General features: G+C 38.4%; 2 protein-coding genes across 5 annotated transcripts in view; one reads left to right on the top strand and one right to left on the bottom strand.

Annotated features, from left to right (window-relative positions):
• Nucleotides 1-1,837: 1,837 nt before the first annotated feature.
• Nucleotides 1,838-20,772, top strand: LOC118159302 (granulocyte-macrophage colony-stimulating factor receptor subunit alpha-like). 4 transcript variants are annotated; one of them, XM_035314110.1, is made up of 12 exons: nucleotides 1,838-2,176; nucleotides 9,675-9,783; nucleotides 9,952-10,085; nucleotides 10,678-10,798; nucleotides 12,880-13,009; nucleotides 13,102-13,277; nucleotides 14,293-14,432; nucleotides 16,391-16,433; nucleotides 16,814-16,942; nucleotides 17,561-17,654; nucleotides 18,218-18,299; nucleotides 20,437-20,772. In XM_035314110.1, the coding sequence occupies exons 2-12, from the start codon at nucleotides 9,705-9,707 to the stop codon at nucleotides 20,503-20,505; spliced, it is 1,197 nt and encodes a 398-aa protein (XP_035170001.1). In that variant the 5' UTR covers nucleotides 1,838-2,176; nucleotides 9,675-9,704; the 3' UTR covers nucleotides 20,506-20,772. The 4 variants fall into 4 exon arrangements, with proteins under 4 accessions (XP_035170001.1, XP_035169886.1, XP_035169826.1 ...); XM_035313995.1 differs by having other exon boundaries at nucleotides 1,839-2,176; nucleotides 10,678-10,816; XM_035313935.1 differs by having other exon boundaries at nucleotides 1,839-2,176; nucleotides 9,675-9,784; nucleotides 9,941-10,085; nucleotides 10,678-10,816.
• ASMTL (acetylserotonin O-methyltransferase like) overlaps nucleotides 15,214-20,773 on the bottom strand; it is a 39,542-nt gene continuing 33,982 nt past the window's right edge. The window contains exon 14 of the transcript XR_004747023.1: nucleotides 15,214-15,223. The gene's annotated coding sequence lies outside the window, so the exon portion shown is untranslated. The remainder of the gene's footprint in view (nucleotides 15,224-20,773) is intronic.

Below are 20,773 nucleotides of genomic sequence, written 5' to 3'. Positions count from 1 at the left end.
CATGCCTCACTACTCATGGGGGAGTCTCATTTTCTGACACTGACAACACTGAACTAGCACAGAATAACACATTAGACAAAACCAAATCTTTGCTGGCTTATCCTAAACACCAGGATATGGAGTGTCTCAGTTCACAAGCTGTTGAGCTGATAGCTCCCAGGAGAGGGTGGGGACTGTTGAAGGGGGGAACAAAAGAGAGGTCTTGAAGGAAGCTGGTCTCCAAAAGAGTCACAGTCCTGGGCTTGGCCATGCAGATATATCATGGCACAAGGAGGATCAGTTGCCCCAGGGAGGGAGCCAGGACCAGAGGAGAGCCATGGGGCCAGCAGGCCATGCCCTCCCTGAGCAGGGCCCACCCCACAGCAGCCATTGAGGAAGCAGGGCAGACACAACCTGAGCAGGGGGGAAGGTTGGCTGAGCCAGTTGGTGCACACAGACCCTGGTGAATTAATCCAGACTGGAGTTTGAAACACATTAGTCAAAACTAATTCAACTACTCTTTGAAGAGCCCTAAAGTACTAGTCAGATGAGACTGTTAGACAACCCTCAAGTTACCCAGAGCCTGACCAAAAATACCACCACAACAGGAAGTAAATTCCTTCATAAAAATCAATAACCTTGTGAGGAAAATAAAAATAAATAAATAAATAAATAAAAACGAGTGTAAAAGGGTTCAAGGTTATCTCTGAACACTTAATGGATCATTTATCTATTTCCTTCGCCTGGAATGACTTGTCTTGTTACTCTATTAGGCTCCATCATTTAGAGCATTTTCAACCCTTTTCAGTCCTTGTTCCCCTTTTCCTTCTCCCAAGTGAAAACCATCTTTTGAGAGCAGACTCATGTGCAAATCCTCCCTTGTACCTATCACAAGGCTGGAGGAACGTTCTCAACCACCAACAGAAAACAGTGAGCAATACTTGCTTTAATTGTGTCCTGAACATTGTTGAACTACTTTAATTCCCACTATCAGAATAAACCCAAAAGAGACAAGGTATGAGAAATGTCTGAGAACTCTCTATTGGTGGATCTGATCACATGCACAAGCCAACTACTAATAATAATAGAGATTTTGGTTCAAGGAAAGACGGGTTAAGAACTGCCCTTCCTCTAGCAGTCTAAGGATCCTGTCCCACTCCTAAGAAGCCAGGGAGTTCTCTTTCCTGTTATTGTGCCTGTGCTAGAGGTGGAAGGTACAGGGTAATTCAAATCACCCTGGCTATCAGTGCTTGAGAACAACAAGAAATAAAAAGAACCATCTGCATGAAGAACAACTAGCTTCTTCTATGTATATCACATAAAACCAGCTGTGAGGTAGCTAATTCTCAGCATCACCCTGAGCCACATCTAATGTTGCTGAAATTTAAAGCGAATATTGTGGGTTAGATTCTCACATTTACATGACTGAAAAGTCTTTTACAAACTTGACATTAATCTGTTCAAAATATCCAGTATACTTTGTATATTTTCTTTAAATTTGAAAATTCAGTAACTTTTGCATGGTATCATAGCCTAAGATGAACCGAACCATACCAAACCAAAAGTCATACATTTCAGAAATGCGGGTCTTGCATTTTCAATGCCACTTCTTTGCCTACAAATATGCAAGACAGAATTTTCTTGGCTGCTTCCAACTGCATGCCTAAGGATTGATCTTACCCAAGGGAGAACCTGGCCATAAATAATGTATATAGCCGGTCAGATTCTGATAAAATTAAATAACCTTGTTGTAAGCACTTTAAGCATGGACTAGTTCCACAAAACTGCAGTTTTTGTAACAGAACAGCAGTAATGTATTTCCAGAACGTATTATTTATGAAACTGTTCTTATTTATAGGAGGGGTATTTTTGTGGGCACGTTCACAACTATTGTGTATTTTAGTTTGCACACTGTGACTATGAATATTTAGCTTATCTAACATAGCAGGAAGGAAGAGTTAGTTGCGTGATCAGTTCGTGTGAAATCATTAGCATCTGCAAATTAGGAAATATAAGGAAGTTCAAACGCAGTAGGGGAAATGATAATCTGAGTAACATTCTGACTTGCAGCTTTTGCAATTGAACATTTGCTTGCAGTATAAAAAGTGGCAGAGTAAAAAACTTGCAGGTTTAAGGGTCTTTGCAGCTCCGATCCACAATCAAACACGATAAAGGAGGAGGATTTTTTCAAGAGGAGGTACGTGACTCTCTATTCTTTATGTTTTTTTTCTTTTGCCGCAAAATAAATAAATGAATTGTGCAGAATCTAAATGTTTGCCAAGGATTAAATTAGGTTGACTTATAGTACAACATCTACAAAATCTATATTAATTTACTGCTTAAGAAAACCTGGGCAGAATGTTTGTGATGTATAAGCCTATTTGATTAAAAATGTAAATTTATATATATATAAAACTTCTAGAGCTTTCTGCAAGATTCAGGGAAGACTATGAAATGTCTATGATATCTGTTGCTCTATTTATTAAAAGGGCAAACAAATACGAAAAACAAAAAATAAGAATTTAGTGGTGATTAAAACTTACATTACAGTGATATGTAATTGCATAAGAGTGCAGTAGTGTCTCTGTAGAGCTTAGTACTATTTAACAGATACTAAAAATTATTTTTTTTTCACACTTTAGCCCTTTTAATCCAGTTAAACTTAAAAACTAACTAACTAACTAAAAACAAAACAAGCAAGTAAACAAACAAAAAAGCAGACTCCTTAAGGAGATTATCAAGAAATATTCCAGCATGGAAATTGTCTCTGCACAGGTGAGTATTTCAGTACGTATGCATGGAACTCGTCTTGTTCATCAGAAACTTTAACTGGAAGAAATTACAGTAGCTTAAATAAATTAATAATTTCTTGGACAATCTTAGTTATCTTGAGTAGTTTATTTTGCTTGCAGGCTGATTGTGACAGGCATGTGGAGGCAGCTCTGGTGTTGCTTCACTATTTGCCTATGGCAAGGAGAATTACAGAACCTACATTCAGCCCTGGGGCCCCCAGCACAAGAAGGAAATTGAGGCAGGTTCAAAGGAAGGCCACAAAGATGCTCAGAGGGCTGGAGCAACTCTCCTATGAAGACAGACTGAGAGAGCTGGGGCTATTCAGCCTGGAGAAAAGAAGGCTCTGGGAAGACCTTACAGTGGTGTTCCAATACCTACTCTTTGTCAGGGATTGTACTGACAGGACAAGGGGTAAAGGTTTTAAGCTAAAAGAGGGAAGATTTAGATTCTATGTAAGGAAGAAATTCTTTACTCAGAGAGGGGTTAAGCACAGGAACAGGTTGCCCAGAGAAGCTGTGGATGCCCCGTGGAAGTGTTGAAGGCCAGATTAGAGGGGGCTTTGAGCAACCTGGTCTGGTGGGAGTTGTCCCTGTCCACAGCAGCAGGACTGAACTAGATGATCTTTAAGGTCCCTTCCAATCCAAACCATTCTACGATTCTACGATTTGGCATTTGTTATCTGGCATTTATATTGCAACAGCTAAAATAAATGTTATTTTCTATACTCTTTCTATTAATTATTCTGACTAGAAATATGTGGGTTTCTGTTTCTTGGGGAAAAAAAAAAAAAAAAAAAAAAAGAAAAAAAAAAAATTGAATCCTAAAATAAAGAACATGGGATAGTCGATGCAGGAAGGCACCTCTGGAAACCGTCCAGTCCCACCTCACAGCAGAGTAAGCTGCAGCAGGTTGCTCAGAGCTGTGTCCAGTCAGCTTTTGAATATCTCCAGGACTGAGGACTCAACAACCTCTCTGTGTAGCTGTGCCAGTGTCTGCCCACCCTGAAAGTAAAAAGTGTATTCTTGTGTTTTAATGGAATGTCCTGTATTTCAGTTTGTGCTCATTGCCTCTTGTCCAATCACTAGGCACTGCTGAGCAGTCTGACTCCGTCTTCCTTATTCCTCCCAGTTGATAAGATCCTCAAGATGAAGATGAGCCTTCATCTCCCCAGAGTGAAGTCACAGCTCTCTTCACCTCTCCTTTTATGAAAACCTCCACTCCCTTAACCATATTTGTGGTCTTTTGCTGGACTCAATGGGTCCATGTCTCTCTTGTACTAGGAAGCCCAAACTGGACCCAGCACTCCAGGTTGGGCCTCACCTGTAGTCGAGGGGAAGGATCACCTTCCTTGTTGTGCTGGCTTCATTCCTCCTAATGCAGCCAAGGTTGCCATGGACTGCCTTTGCCGTAATGGCACATTGCTGGTTCATGGTCAGCTTGTTGTCCACCAGGACTCCAAGGGCCCTCTCTACAAAGCTGCTTTCCAGCAGATCATCCTGTGCAAGAATCCCAAGGGCTCATTTACCTTTAATGAACTTCATGAAATGCTTGTCAGTCCATTTATTTAGCCTGTCTTGGACCCTCTGAAGCGTAACAGAATAACGTTATATCCCTTCTGCCACTTTTGTACCATCTCAAAAAATGAAAATACTGATCTAGAGACTGAATTGATTCTGGAAAAGCTTCATTGAAGCATCAGTGTGAGGTAAATATTTAATTGCCTTGTATGCATTGCCAGATTTTTATCCCTATTTGTATGTCTTCTGGTATGCTTAGCATGTGTATGGTGCTCTCCATATGTCCACAATGTATAAGCATTGCTTTGTTGTATGTATAAGCATCAACTTATGTTCATATCACCCAGAGAGTAAAATTCAAATTTTCATCTCTGGAAGGGTGTCATAGGCAGGAATAATTTTCCCAGAGCCACTCAGGAAAACAAAGTCACTGGTAGAGCTAGGAATTAGAACCAAGGAACCTTGGACTCAGGTAGCATTTTTGCGTAGCATTCTACACTCACATCCTGAGAGAAGAGACAACAGTCTGTACAGACTAATAGGGAAAGAAATTAAAGCCAGTATTTAATTGATGCCTTCTGTAAAAAAACTCCTGTAGATATGCCACAACTTTTAAATGTGACCTTATTTTCATTCTGGCACATCAATACTGAGATCATTCCAAAGCATATAGAGTTTGCCCATGTTTAGCTACAAAAGATTGAATATGCTCAAGTTCACTAGCATACAATGAAAGAACCCACCCTACCAGGGATATGATCACTACTTCTGAGTAAGACAAATCATACATCTGGTAATGTTAGATAATAAACTTAGCAGTAATTTAAATGTGTTCCATGATAAGACTTTTCTAGTGAAAAAATAACCATATAGTCTATGTCCATACACCTAAAAAGAAAGCTAGGGCTTGTCATAGCTCCAGGGTTACGTAGCACTGGCCAGCTCACATCCACATAGCTTAGGTGGATAGATTAGGTTTATAGCAAATCTGCCTTGGAGAGAGCTAGGGAGTGAGCTAAGAACTGAGGAGTGTGGAAACCAGGTTCTTGAGTTCCCTCTGCGTCCCTCACCCATGCAGTAGCATAGACACATGCTGAAAGACCAAGGCACCAGCAAGGCTGGTCAGGAGGAAAAAGGGAAAAAAAAAATCAAAACAGAAACAAGCATAGGGTTAAGAATGAAGGCAATGCTACTTACACAAGTATGTTCTTGTTTCTGTTAGTTTGATCCTCCAAATAACACTCCCAACCAGTCTGAGACAACTATAACTTTCTTCTGACACCCTGAGGTCTGTTGAGAGCAGAGAGAGTTTAACCATACCTGTTTGCAAGAGACCAGTCTGGGAGAGGGTGGAGGACCTGAGAGTACAAATCTCCTGCAGATGTGGTGCTGGAGCCATTTGCTTGGCTACCAGGCAGAAGGTATGGAAGAGTAAGGCAACTGAATTAAGTCTCCCTGCAGCTCCTCTATCCCTCACCCTGCCTGCAAACCAGAGAAAACCTGGCTATGTGTTGGTGCTTTCAATCCTGGTGGGGTAATGGAGAGAGCACACCAAGAACCCAACCTAAATCCCTTATCGTGTAATTTATTTTAAAAGTCAGTCAACAGTGAAACACAAATTCACTGGGAAGCAAATTCCTTCAGTGCTCTGGTCAATGGAAAGGGACATTTCTTATGAGGAGAGTAAACGCCACTTCTGCTACCCTCACTGGAAGCCCAGTGACATGTCCAGAGCCTGGACACAACAGTGCCAGCAGGCACTCCTCTAATCAGGAAGGGCTGCAGATGACTCCTTTGGCAGTGATCAGGTGAGCATTTCCATGAGAAAACATGGAGAGCATTTACAGTATGGGCCTGCTGTCATGCATAAGAACTTGAGAGCCCAAGAGTCACAAGAGCAGACAGAAGGAGATGACAGGAAGAATGAAGCAAAGACAATAAAGGAAAGGAGAGAAGAGAGTTAAGAGAGAATAAGGAAGCAAACATCTAAAATTGAGGGAAGGATGAGGAAAAGAACAATGAAAGGTTAAGAGTCACTAAACAGAAGGCACAAAACAGAGAAAATATATGTTGAGACCTTTATCTCACAGAGCATTTCAGTGCCGGTCCTTAGTACCCTTTGTACTTAAGATTCTTCAGTATCACTTCCCAGCAGCTGTGGCCACATCCTCACTGTAGCAGAATGATTTGCAAAGAAAAGATTGATGTTGCAGAGATAAGCAGAAAAGCGTCAGGCTACAGTGAAGAGTCACTCTGTCCTGGCTCAATTTCTGGAGACTGTAATGGACAGGCCATGCCAAGCCATTTCTATGTCTTCTGAAATGACCATAAAAATTAACGTAGAAAGACAGACAATTAACAAACTATTGGCAAGCTTATGAACTTCTCCTGAGTTCAAAAGAATTTACCTAACAGTCTTAGAATTAGCCTTAGAAATGCCTGCAATCAAGAAAATGGTTACTAGAAAATTACACTAGTAGGAAATACTAGAGCAAAAATACCATGAGTTGCCATTGCTTCTTAACAAAGAACATAGAAAGGAACAGAAAAAAACCTGCTGGTCTTAGTGAAAGGAAGTGGTGCTGGTGCTCTCCCAAAAAGGGAAAGGAAGGGAAGGGAAGGGGAAGAAGAAAAAAGAAAAAAAAAAGAGAAAAAGAAAAAAAAAGAAAAAGAAAAAGAAAAAGAAAAAGAAACAAACAAAAAAAGAAGAAAAAGAAAACAAAAAAAGAAAAAGAAAAAAAAAGGAGAAAAAAGAAAGAAAATAAAAAAAGAAAAGAAGAAAGGAAAGGAAAGGAAAGGAAAGGAAAGGAAAAAAGAAATGAAATGAAATTAAACAAAAAGAAAAAGAAAGAAAAAGAAAAAGAAAAAGAAAAAAAAAGAAAAAGAATAAGAATAAGAAAAAGAAAAAGAAAAAAGAAAAAGAAAAGAAAAAGAAAAAGAAAAAAAAAAGAAAAAGAAAGAAAAAGAAAAAGAAAAAGAAAAAGAAAAGGAAAAAGAAAAAGAGAAAAAGAAGAAAGAGAAGAGAAAAGAAGAAAGGAAAAGAAAGAAAAGGAAAAAAAAAAGAAAAGAAACGAAATGAAATTAAATTAAATGAAAAGAAAAAGAAAAAGTAAAGGAAAGAAAAAGAAAAAGAAAAATAAATAAAAAGAAAAAAATGAAAAGAAAGAGAAGAGAAAACAAAAAAGGAAAGAAAAGAAAAGGAAAAGAAGAAACGAAATGAAATGAAACGAAAAAGAAAACAAAAAAAAAAAAGAAAAAGAAAAGGAAAAGGAAAAGGAAAAAGAAAAAAGGAAAAAGAAAAATAAAAAAAAATAAAAAAGAAAAAGAAAAAAGAAAAAGAAGAAAGGAAAAGAAAAAGAAAAATATTTTTCTTGATCATTGACCCTGAGCTAGAGGACTAATCATGAAAACAAAGCCATGAAGTACCTTGATAAAGCAGGCAGCAGTGCCTGCTTTATATTCACACAGCCTGAATGGGAAGTTCTACCCTTCCACTTACTGTCTGTACAATGCTCTACCAAAGGTAATATTCAAACATTTTGTAAGAGACCAAAAAAAATAAAAAATAAAAAAAAAAAGTAGGCAAAAAAGAGACCCAGCTAGTTGTAAAATTTGATTGCTGCTATTTCTTTAGGAAAATATTTACAAATTAAAGAAACTCAGCAGAAGGGAACAGAAAACCAGATATGCTAAATAAATAAATAAACATTAGAAAAACATCAACAAGCTTAATAAGACCTCCATATAATCAAAGGATTTAAAACAAGAACTGAGAAATTATTTACATGTACCAGAAGCACTGAATAGAATTCAGCCAGATCTCCAATGCCTGTAACGGGAGCTTAAACAATTCACACATATGTAAAGACTTTATGAAATTATTATTCTGTAGAAATAGAATATAAAATACATAGATAAGAAAATCTGATTAAAGCATAAACACATTCTCACACAGGGAGTCACATATCTCTCTCATCTATGAGTATTTTTTAATTTCCATTAAAAAAATTGACAAAATCAGGGAAATCATTTAATAGATTATAAAAAGACTGATGTAATGATCATATCCCAATATATTTTGAGTCCAGAGTAAGATTCAACAAGTTCTGGATGCTCATTTGTTCAAAACAAATACGCGGCATAGAAAGTGTAGGAAAAAAAAAAAAAAAAAAGTATCGTATTAACAGTGATGGGGATTCAGGGAAATACACCTAACAATTGTAATTCTTTATTATACTCGGTCTTCTATGAAAACAGGTGAAAAGTGAGGGACCACAGTAAATAACAAAAACAACTAATAAATAAATAAATAAAACTCATTCAGGTTAATCAGGAGCTGACAGAAATGTCAGCTTTATGATGAATGCTTCTATTTGAAACATTCAGGAAAAATGAAAAGCAGATCTGTGGTCAGGGAAAAAAAAAAATAGTAAATAGCAAGAAAACAAAAAAACAAGAACCTACAAAAAACAAAAACAGAAACACCCTTTGCTTCTAAAAATAATAACAACAATTATAAAACGGGGAATAAGGGGAATGCTTCAAGCATTATTAATGATTTCCTACATGAAATCTTGAAATCAGCCTGAAAAGAAAAAGACTGTAGATTTGTCACAGTCAAAAACAAATAAACAAAAAAAGTAAGCAGGTCAGTATTTCATTCCTTCTAAAACTTGACAGAGCCTTTCTCCTGCTGTTTTGCTTAGGTAGTTCATATCTATCTTATGGAAGTTTTCCATGCACACCTCAGATACAGACAGGAGAAGGCAGACGCTTTGAACTTGCCTTGGTGGTGCTGCCAGCTTTAGCAGAGCACTCACGGAGAAGTGAGTCAGTCATCCATAGCCTGACACAGCCAAAAAACAATTTGTCCACTTTCCAAAAAGTGCCTTCAACAAACAGTTGAAAGCCAGTGTAGGTGCTCACTTTGCAGCAGAAGCAGGAGTGCTGCGTAGGAAAATTGGCAGGGTCATTCACAGGATCAGGAAGCAAGAGCACATGACTTTTTGATGGTATGGTTAGGGTAGATATTGAGCGAACAGCAAGCCAAAGTCATGGTCTCTGCACTGAAAACTGAGTGGATGTGTCATAACTAGAGTTTGTGGTATCTGTATCTCAAATCGCTGTGTTGTAAGAGCTGATAGTGAGTCTATTCAGTTCTTTCAAAGAATAGGTGCCTACCAGAAGTCCTGAAGCACAACTTCTGCTTGGTTTTTCTAAAGAATATGTTCTAGGGGTGAATTAAACAACTTCTTTCATTCTTCCCATGAAGGAAATGAAGCTTTGCAGGAAGAAAAAAAAAAAAAAAAAAAAAAAAAAAAAAAAAAAAAGTGCTCTTTGTTATCACTCTATTAAAATTATTATTATTTTTTCTTTTCCCTGAAGGCTTCGTTACCTCTTTCCAGACAACAAAAGATGTTTGATGCTCTTGGACTCATTTGCATGTGTGTGACACTATTTCATCCCTCGCATGCTGACCTCCAGTGTATGGAGCGTAAGTATGATTTTGCAGACATAGGCTGAGAAACAGGGTTTACTTCCTCATTTATTAGAGATATTTATAATTAAGCTGGCAATAGTCATCTTAGACCTAACAGATACTATCCTCTCTACTCAAGAATAACAGCATGTCCTTACTGAACCTGTTCTTTAACCCTTTCAGCAGAGACACAAGAATCACCTATCAAAAGTTTGACGTGGAATTGGAGAAGAATGGAGCTGTCCTGGGAGAGCAGCGAGGATTTCTCTACATATATTTGCATGATGACCATGGGTAGTGAATTTAGAAGGATGACGGTACACTTGCTAATTTGTTGAGACAAAAAAACGCACCTTTTACTTTTCCTCTTATAGACTGCATTTACCTTTAAAAAATTGATCAGTTGGAGGTAAAATCTGATAAATGAGGAGGAGAGAGGAAGGGCTTATTTAGCACAGAAAAGGAGGTGTTTAATTGGAAATATGTACTACAATAACACCACACTGTTACTGAAGATTATAAGCTTAATGCCATAGAAACCTTTCTTAGCCTCTGGGGAGACCAGCTGAGGACTTCTATTTAACCAGGATCCTCTGGTTAAATTCCATTCTGGTGTACCAGTTTAGTCACCATCTTCTCTTATGGGGTAATATTAGCCTTCTCTAATAGTCACACACTAGTGTAGAAAGCTTTTTGTGTACTTATGCGTTCAATGACTCAGCTTCATTCTACGTTACCCTCAAGTGTTAAAGGAGGAAGTTAGCTCTTGAGACTGAAATATGTACAGATATATATACACACTAGATTTTGGCCATAGGACTTGTTGCTGACTATCACTTTCAGAGCCAGTTCCATCTAATACAGCAGAGGAAAAACAGACAAATAAGACATCAACTTGTTATTTTTCAGGTGAAGAACAGAAAATGCAGTTTTTCAATAGAATGTAATCTACCTCTGCACAGAGGGATAAACTTTACCATTGAAGTACCAGATAAGAACATCTCAAAACATTGCCAATTTATCCCTGAAGGTAACGCTTATGATCTGGGTAACGTTTTTTTCCTTTTGCACTCCTTTAAATGGTAAACAGTGTCATAGAAAACAATTCCTTACATAGTTATTAATTATTCTTTTGTATTAAAAAAAAAAAAAAAAAAAAAAGGTTGTTTCTTTGTTTCTTTTCAAAACTGTTAAAATTATTTGCTCTCAAATGACTGTTCTGCACTTCGGCAAGAGAGTTATTACTAAAAATGTATCAATAATTAAATTATTTCTTTTTCTTGCCAGGGCTCCAAAATGCCACTAAATTACAGTGGTTTTAGGACTGGATTCAAGTGACTGTTCTGGCTATCATGAGTTTGAATCTTAGTGCCCACATCTTTATTAAATGTTTTTCTGCTGGGCTGTGTTGGGTTTGTCAGAAGCCAGACCACAGTGCTACCAAAAGGCACAGTCTAGAGATCAGTGAAACCCATAAAATGGGAGGAAGAGAGGAAAGGAAATGCTGGTGATAAGCAGATGGGGGCAAACTGAATGTAGTAATCTCCTAACCTGGCCTTGGCTCACACACATGGTAGGGTTCCTGCAGCTGGCATGCACCCATTGTGCTAAGGCAACTGTTCACAAATAGAAATATTCTGCACCTGTCCCATTTGTGAGTTAATTAAAGTGGGATTTAGGCAGATCCAAGATTCATATATCCAAACCTGGAGTCTTTATGGGCCATTTCCCCCTTCCTTCTGAAAGCGGTTTTCTCCATTAAAATCACCCAGTCACCAGTGCTTCTGCAGCTGGGATGCTTCAGATGTGACAGAGAGGATGTGCTTAGCAGCCTGCTCATATCTGAGCAGAGAAGGCACTGCCCTGCTCATCTTTTCCTGGGGACTTCACAGAGGAAACTTTCTCACGGTGCCGGTCAGAGTGAAGACAGGGCGCTGCCTTTTAAAACCTCTTGCTCTTGGTGCTCTTCCCCAGCCGGACTTCATGTCCACATGTACAAGTTCCCCAAGGGAATCCCCACTGCTTCCTGAGGCGCCCTCAACACGGGGCGCTGGAGGGCATCAGAGGCAGAAGTGGAGGAAGGCCCTACCCTTTTGCTGAAGTTGGGGCACACCGCAGAAGCAAGCAGAGAATTGGCTGTGGAAGAAGAGAGGAAGAGGCCGAGCATGCCTGCACAGCGCAGCCACAAGGGAGCCTCCAAAGAAATTAGATCCCCACTTGAAAGTGCTGCAGGAAAGGGGCAAAGTTGCTCTCCCCGAGTGGGCAGTTTGATCAGGAGGCACATCAGGAGAGGGTTCCTGAGTGTTGGTCACAGAATGAGAAATATTCTCTGTAGCACCAAGGATGGTGTTAAAAGCCCATGTGCTTTGCTTTACCAATGTGAATGCTCTCTCCCAAGTTTCACAGTTCAGAGGTAGGCAAAATACAGTGAGATTCCAGTTTTCTCTCAACTGTCACTGCTAACCTATGCAATAATTGGTTGGAGATGCAGGTGTAACTAGCATATCCAAGCATGTGCCAAGACAGAACAGAACAGTTCAGTTGGAAGTGACCTTGAAAGATGATCAAGTCTAACTACTTGACCACTTCGAAGCTAACCAAAAGTTAAAGCACATTACTGAGGGCATTACTCTGTCCCAGGTGCAGCACCCAACATTTACCTTTGTTGAACGACATGCTGTTGCTAGTCACCCGATGCTCCAACCTATTTACATCCTACTGCGAGGCCTCTCATCCCTCCAGAGAGATAACACTTCCCAGTTTAGCTTCACCAGCAAACTTGATGAGGATGCATTCAACTCCTGCATCCAGATCATGAACAAAACCAGCCCTAGAACTGAGGGAACACCACTAACGACTGTCCACCAGCCAGATGTAGCCCCATTCACTGCAATCCTTTGAGGTCTGACATTGGGTCAGTTTATCACCCAGTGCAGCATGAACCTGTTCAACTCACAGCTGGACAACTTATCCAGAAGGATGCTGAGAAGGACGGTAGCAAAGGCCTTACTAAAATCCAGAAAGATTACACCCACTGCTATGTGGATACATCCCTCTGTCTTGGAACAGTCACACAGCTCTTCCTCCTAACAGAGATTGTTGTGTTTGCAGGCATGAAGGGATCAGCCATTGAAAACTTCTCCTGTGTGATTTATGATGTTTCTCTCATGAACTGCACTTGGCAGGCAGGCAGGAATGCTCCAGCAGATACCCAATATTTTCTCTACTGGAAAAAATCAAGGTAAGTAAGCCTGCTTGAGTCTTGGAAAGTCTGAATTCTCACTCAGCACATCACTCTGCCCACTTTTTACTCAAATATCTTGTCATATACAGTGATGAGAACGAGATAGAATGTGAGCTTTACATTAAAGGTGAAAATGGCATGCACACAGGATGCAGATTCCAAAATGTGATGATTGAAGGCGAACCTGCTTATTTCCTGGTGAATGGGTCTAGCAAAGATTCCCAGATCCTGTTCTATGATGACTACATAAGACTGTATACAATTGGTAAGTATACAGACAACTTTATTTTATTACTGCTGTATTAAAGATATATTAAAAAAAAAAATAAAAAAAAAAATGGGGGATTTCTCTCTGAAGAGAAAAAAAAAGAAGAATAAAACAAAAGTGCATAAATTTCCAAAATTTACTAAACTGAACAGACATAGAAATTGCAATAGTAGCTTTGAGAACAGTGTGAACAAATCCATGGGATCCAAGTGATGAAATGTAATCGTTGATAACTTTCAAAGTCAGCTTTGAAAGTGGTCAGTGGCTACCTACATGTGAGCTGGGTGGTCAAGCTCCAGTAAAGATTGGTGACAAGATTCAGTTCTCTAAAACATGCTTCTGGTTCCGCTCGACACCCTCAGATATCCACAAGGCTTGCAGTTGCGCTCAGGACCTGTTAGAGACCAGGGTCTTTCTGGGTGTCCTATGTGGTCTAAAATCCACAGCGCAGGACAGTTCAAGCAACTGACTCCTGCCTGCAGTCAGTGCAGGCTGGAAAGCCAGAGCTGTTCAGCTGAGCATGCCTGCTCCATGGTGGGCTTTGCAGGCACTGTGGGCACTACTGATGAGGTCTGTGCTGACTGTAGTGGTTAGACACCCAGGTCACCCATAGACAGCTGTATTGTAGGCACTCAGATTCAGATGACTCGACCTTCTACCTGAATACCATCACCTGGATAAAAATGTCCATCTTTTTTCCTATGGAGACTTGTATTGTCAATGTGAGATCTAGATGTAGAGAAAATGGTGCAGACTATATGACTGAATTACGCAAAATCCTTCATACAATTTTTTACATGAACTTCAGTTACTTCAATATCTAACAGCTGCAGCACTAGATTCTCCAGTTTTGCTCCGTGTTTTACTTCTGTTTACCAGATAGCATTTGTTACCATCAGTAGTGCACAGCTGTATATAAGCTGCCTCAGCTTCACATGCATTTTAATATGAATGAGTTGTAGCTGATTACAGACCATGTCTACATTAATTGTTTCATTTCATTCCATTCCAGAAAGATTCACTCCTCCATTAAATGTCAGTGTCAACTGTACTAGCAATCCGGCAGGTTGCATAATTACATGGCAAAAACCCCTTACAAGTTATCAGAAAATTGAAAGTTGTTTTGAGTATGAAATTAACATACAAAATAAGGTAAAAACAATTTATTGGTTTGAATTTGGCACCATACCTCGCTAAATGTATTTACATAGCATGCAATGTTCTCTTTCCTTCACTTATTAACTCCTTTCTCATAAGCTGTGTAGTGTCCTCCTGCTCTGGTCCTGCTGTTCTAACTTCCCACTGCTCATGAACTTATTTCAAACTAATGAGATCAGCATAGCAGAAAAACAGAGGAGAGAAGGGAAACATTATGAGGGGTCTCTGTCCAAAGACTAGGAGAGCACCCAAGATGCTGTCCTGCATGAGCTCATCTCACAGGAGATGACTGTAGAATTGCAGACCAGTGATCCAAAATGAGATTCCTTCCTTGGCACCAGCCTCCAGTCCAGGCCAGGGCCCCTCATGCTCAACCTGCTTCAGCTACCCTGATGGCATTTTGCAGATGCTGGAAAGCTCACAACTGCCTCTCAGTTTCAACACATGGGGATGTTTTTCCGTCTCCTCCACCATCTCCCCCATGATGTCACACTCTTTGACAGCCTTCTCTCGGACACTGCCCTTATTCTGGTTAAGACAACCCAATCCTCATCTTTCTGCACAATCCATCTCTTTCTATATGAACCTACTTTCTGAAATCAGAAGCTAATGAGAAAATAAGCTATTCCTCAAAAAAAAAAATAAAAAAAATAATAAAAAAAAATAGATACCAGCAAGGCAGGGGAAAGTTAATACAGGCCCAGGGCAGACATCTGCAAAGGATGCATTTACTTTTCAGTAAGTTACCCTCTACTCTCTGCGCAGTCAGATGTGGTATTTTTCACCTCCTAAGGTATATGACAAATTGTGTCCTTAAAGCACTTCTTTCTTTCCATTGGTTATAAGAGAAACATAAGATGGCTAACTCTGATGTAAATACGTACATACCAAAAGCGAGCTGGGAATTATCTTACTGTATAGGCAGAGTACTACCAATTTACCATGGTAACCACAAGAAAAATGTAAGGCAATACAGAGCATGCCAATTTACCACAGGTGAAGTATGTCTGGTACCCATCAAGTACAACAGATGAGGCTGAGGCATCCGATCCTCCTCCACAGATCTCAAAAAATTCTTGAACCCACAAGTTTGAAAAGGAATAAGACTAAAACAATATTCTTGATGTTTATTTTAAAGAAACATATGTTAGTTCTTCTTTTCTCTGTAGCAGTAGGAATGGGTGGGATTCACTTTTCCATAATGACAACTCTCCTTCTGACATTACATATTATAAATGTTTCCAGGAGCTCACCTTTTCAATGCTTTCTGGCATCCTTACTAAAAGCACTGCTGGTGATATCATTTCCTAATCTTTATGCCTATGCTGTTTTGTTTCTTAAATATTTCAAACTTTTCAGGCTCTTTGGTCATGGAAAATATTTGATTCTCGTTAATTAAACTTTGACTGTATGGAATGCATAAGTTTTTGTCTAATAGAAAATACATGCGTGAGTATTTGCCTAATAGAATTTGATTTGAAGGAGAAGAAATTTGCTGTTCACATCAGTTTTGTGCCCTGTTATCAAGACAGCTGGAAAGACAGCTTCCAGATCTGCTATGTTTAGAGGGTGTATATAAAGATCGCCAAAGATTTTGAACTCGATTACTTCATGGTCACTATGGCCAACAAGTCCACCAATTGCCACTCCACCCACAAGACCTTCTCTGTCCACAAGTATCAGATCTAGGAGGGCACCTTCCCTAGTCAGCTACCTTATAGTACATGTACCAAATTCATGTTTTCTTCCTTTTCTAAAATGAAAAGGAGGAAGCCAAAACTCTAAATGAAGTGCCATATTCTGAGATGTTACTGGAGCAGAATCTCCATTTTGACTTTTCAGTTTAAAATTACTCATGATCTTTGTAAGTGAGAAACAGAGAACAAAAGAGGAAAAAACATGATTACTTGACAAGAAAATCATAAAAATGAAGATTTGTCTTTGTTTTGCAGGATGAGCCTGAAAAACATGAAAAGGATCCTCCTATAAGCGTAAGTATTCTTACCCTATAAATATTTGCACTTCTGCCCTCTTCAGCATGTAAATTACTCTTATACAGAACATTAGTTACTTCTGGAACTATAGCTTTTGCATCAACATAAGAACTCAGGAAGATATTTTCCTATGGTATCTTCATATGTAAGTTTCTTAATATCTCTCTTAACAACTTTAAAGTTCAAAAAAAAAACACTCAGTGGTAGGATGAACTAATGTATCAGAGTTTAAAATTTGGAGAAAAGAACACTTAACCATGTACCTACAAAATCATACAAATCAGCGTTGTTTCCTGCTGTAGCAGGAAATTAAACCCCATATTTTATTAATATTTGCCTCTGGACTGAAATATACCATCTAAATTCTTTGATTTTAGGTAGGTGGATACAAGTATGAATTCAAAAATTATAATGTGAAAAAACAATACATTCTGAAAATCAGAGCACGTGGAAGCAGCACATGTACTGTAAACAGAAGCTGGGGAGAATGGAGTGAACCCATAGAGTTTGGTAAGCCCATGGAATATTTTTCTTCTTTTTTTTTTTTTTTTTTTTTTTTTGGTACTACAATGTTTGCAAACATTTCTCTCTCAAACTCAAATATATAACTAAATCTTGATTCTTACCCAATGACATGGAAGGAACACAGTAGAAACTATTAATGTAGAGGAGATGCTCAAATACTGTGAAATGGAGGCTGATGTCAGACTGTGAAGAGTTGTGAGTGTGAAGACAACTATTAGTCAGATGCCAGGGTTATAGGAACGGGCTGAGATAGACACAAACTGTCATCTGTCTGGATCTCTGAGATTCCCTTTAAGTTCTTGAAGTTTTTATCACAATCATCCTCTTCCTTCTGAATCCTTTTCATCATTTCTTAAACGTTATTCTTTTAGTTCCAACACTATCTCTGCTTTTCATCCTGCAACTTTCTCCTTCTCTGGATTTTTTTTTGTAATTGATCTCTACAGTTTATATGTTCAACTTGTTTTAAGATGTTTTAAGTAAGATGCCAAGTTGAAATCCTTTGGATTATTCAAGAAGTTAAGGTGAAATTGGAGTTAATTACTGACAGCCACAAAAGTAGATTTGGGGCATATTATGATATTTCTCCCTTGGATTTTTCAGGTCAAGAGAAAGACTACTTCATTTTTGTGCTTTTACTTCTGATAGTACTTGGAACAATCTTAGTGACACTGCTCCTTTTTTTTCTTCGCAAAAGGTAAATCAATTTTATTAATGTAGGTATTTCTGTGAAACACATCCTTCCTACCTCTATAACGTTGAAGAATCTGGTTATCTATATCATGAAGTGTTATTACCAGTATTGTTTGGGATGGCACTGTGGCACACAAAATCACAAGTGAAAAAGGGGGAAAGACTGATGAAGTTAGTGACTGATAAGTCTAAGCATTTAACATCGACATTACTTTAAAATCATTGACTTCACGCAGTGCAAGACAACAGGGAAGCAGTATAAATGAATGTGTCCTTTGATAAAATTTCTCACGTAGTGGTGGAAGAAAGTTACTTACACCAGGCGAGTTACTGAAAACCAGTTTAATAAATTATTTAGTGTAGGTTTAGTCACAAAGTAAGCTTGTTACCCAAGCGATCAGTGTAAGAAGTTACCCACCAATCTACACTCAGAATATTTTCCTTCTTCTCACTTAGTGATTTGCAGAGCAATTGATAACATCCTTAAGCTACAACACAATGTTTGTGTTATATTACCAGTATTTACCAGTATTTTAATTTATTCTCAATCCCATTTTGTATCCAAAGGTACTGCAGTTTCAAAAGAATATTTCCTCCTATTCCACAACCAAGGGATAAATTTAACACATCACATGATGAAAATATCCAGGTATGCCTTCTCATTTATTTAGTCAAATTTGCTAACTAAAACCCCACCATAAGCCTCAAGGTTATAATTAGCAAATAAAGATGAGAGCCAAATTTAGTCAATTCAAAACTAATTTTATCCTGTGCAAAGTACATTGTTTTGAAATTAGAAATACTCTTTGTGAGTGCTGAGTCCAGAGATTATCTTGTGTGTGTTTGCATCGTATTTTAAGGTCACAGTTATTTATAATAGACTGGTAATTTCTGTACTCACTGATTTTACAAGGTTACTGTTTGCGGTTTGAAAATAACCAAATCAAGGAAGCATTTGCCAGTAGTATCTTCTGATATTGGTGATCATGAAATGCATATTTGCATATATAAAGCCCAATATATACTTATGAAAACCCTTTTACATTGAATCATAACAAAGTAGGGCTGGAAAGAGTCTCAAAAACTTAACTGGCCTTTCCATTTGCTTCAGCACAGGATTAGTTATGACAATGTCAATGTTTTGGGTGAATTGCATTCAACTCACATTCTGTAGCATCCTTAGACTGCCTGTTCTTACGTTTACCCTTATTTTCAGAAACTTTGTAAAAGTAGCCTGTTTTACTGCATTTAAAATCCCCTACTTCTGACCCTTATTCCTTTCCTGTTTACACTACTGTACATACTTGAACATTGTCAACAACAGCTAACACTCCCTGTCTCTGTTCACATGTCCTGACAACCAAACTCAAACCACACATGCTTCTCTTCTATTTGCTCCATGTGAAGAGTCCCTTGCATTGCCTCTGCATGATGATGGAATGCCCGCCTTGTATTAATTGACTAAAGATAGATATTTAAGTCACTAAATGAGGCTAGTTGGTTATTGCCTACAGTGTTTCAACAGGCAACACCTTTTTCAATAAAGTTTGAGAAGTTTTTCCTTCAAGCCTTTACAAAGGCTCCTCAAAGCTATTGCTACTGAAGCTCCCGTTTTGGTAACTGTATACCAACAGGTTGACCTACAGATGGTAGGTATCAGCTTTGGGTTTAATATAAGGTAGACAGCAACGCAACTTGGATGAGTTTCCTCATCTGTATGTTACAAAAGCCTGATACCTCATTTCTTATCAGGCTACCAGAGCAAAGGCTACAGAAGAGCAGTTCACAGTCCAACAAATTATTAATTAGTATTTGCTAGTAAAGTAGCAAGCAGTCCTTAAATCTTGCAGACCCTCCATCCAGATGCTTATGCTAAACTTGAGAGACCTCAAAATCCCTGTGCTTGTATTACTGGGATAACACAAACAACACCCAGAGCCCAGGTTATCTTTGTGGATGTGGTTTCATAAACTGTGGCATGGGCACTTCCACGCAGGCAGCAGCTGATCAGTAGTAATTGCCAAAGTTCAAGTGAAGTTCAAGTTCACAGCTGCCAACCCTGTGAAGGTATTTTTCCAAGTCGCTTACCTGCTAAACACCTAGACTCTTCTTTGCCTATTTTAGTCTTAAAAATTAGTTTTATCTCTTCTTCCCAAAGACAAACGATGGTAAAAATGCTTGAATGAAGTAATCCTTCAAAAAGGACAAAGCAAAAATGTGTTCTCAGAACTTCCCCATGGAATTGGATACCGGTACTATCTATTCTTGGCATTTAGGTCTAATACATTTATGAACTTTTTAAACTTATGGTGGTCCTTTGCGTCACATTTCTGATGCCTGTATTTCCTCATTTTGTCCCTGCTTCCTCTAACGACCTTTTCACATCTTCTCATTGTTTGTCCTGCTTCTGGACACAGCTTTCCCCTAGATCATTGAAAAAACTCATTGTTTATAACCCTAAACTCTGCATCGAGTTTGCACTTGCTTCCTTCACATTTGTGTTTAAAGAGTGCTTGCTTTCCCATTTGATTTGGGTAAGATTCTACTCAGTTCAGACAATTTACGTTCCTGGGATCCTTCATTTTATTTTAGTGATCTTCCTTCACTTCCTTCCTTCCTGTCATTCTATGCTTATCCCCTGCAACTACAAGCATTTCTTATGCATTAGAATAGCAAAACCAGCATGCCTTTGAAACAGGTGACTAAGATTTCTGAATGTTGCCTGCTCAACAACAGTAAATCTGTAGCTTATTGCAAGTTAAAGGCTAATGAATTTTCTCTCTTAGACAGAGAATTTGTTTCCATCCAGTCTAAGCTGTACTAAGGAAGTAACTATGGTTCAAGAGATGACCTAACTTTCTAAAAAGAAAACAGATTTGGATTCTTCAACACAAAATGATGCATCAAGACAATCTACAAGCATTTGTGTTCTTCACAGTACAGATGAGAAATGAATGCCTATGAAATTTTCTCCCGTTAAAAACAAACAACAAAAAAATAAAATGGAATAGGAAGCTTTATAGAATACAGGCCTTAGATTTAGATTCCTGCTTTTTTATGTGTGTAAAATTCCAGATCTTTTTCTGTTAAATGTATTTTTCAAAATAAACACATTTTACCAAG

The sequence above is a fragment of the Oxyura jamaicensis genome, chromosome 1, assembly GCF_011077185.1.
Source record: "Oxyura jamaicensis isolate SHBP4307 breed ruddy duck chromosome 1, BPBGC_Ojam_1.0, whole genome shotgun sequence".
In the NCBI taxonomy this organism is placed as follows: domain Eukaryota; kingdom Metazoa; phylum Chordata; class Aves; order Anseriformes; family Anatidae; genus Oxyura; species Oxyura jamaicensis.
This window is presented reverse-complemented; position numbering and strand designations above follow the sequence as displayed.

Coding starts and splice junctions, on each gene's coding strand:
- LOC118159302 (XM_035313935.1), top strand. CDS start 9,705: ATGTTTGATGCTCTTGGACTCATTTGCATGTGTGTGACACTATTTCAT. Junction 14,433..16,390: donor AAATTAACATACAAAATAAG/GTAAAAACAATT, acceptor TTTGTTTTGCAG/GATGAGCCTGAAAAACATGA. Junction 16,434..16,813: donor GGATCCTCCTATAAGCGTAA/GTATTCTTACCC, acceptor GATTTTAGGTAG/GTGGATACAAGTATGAATTC.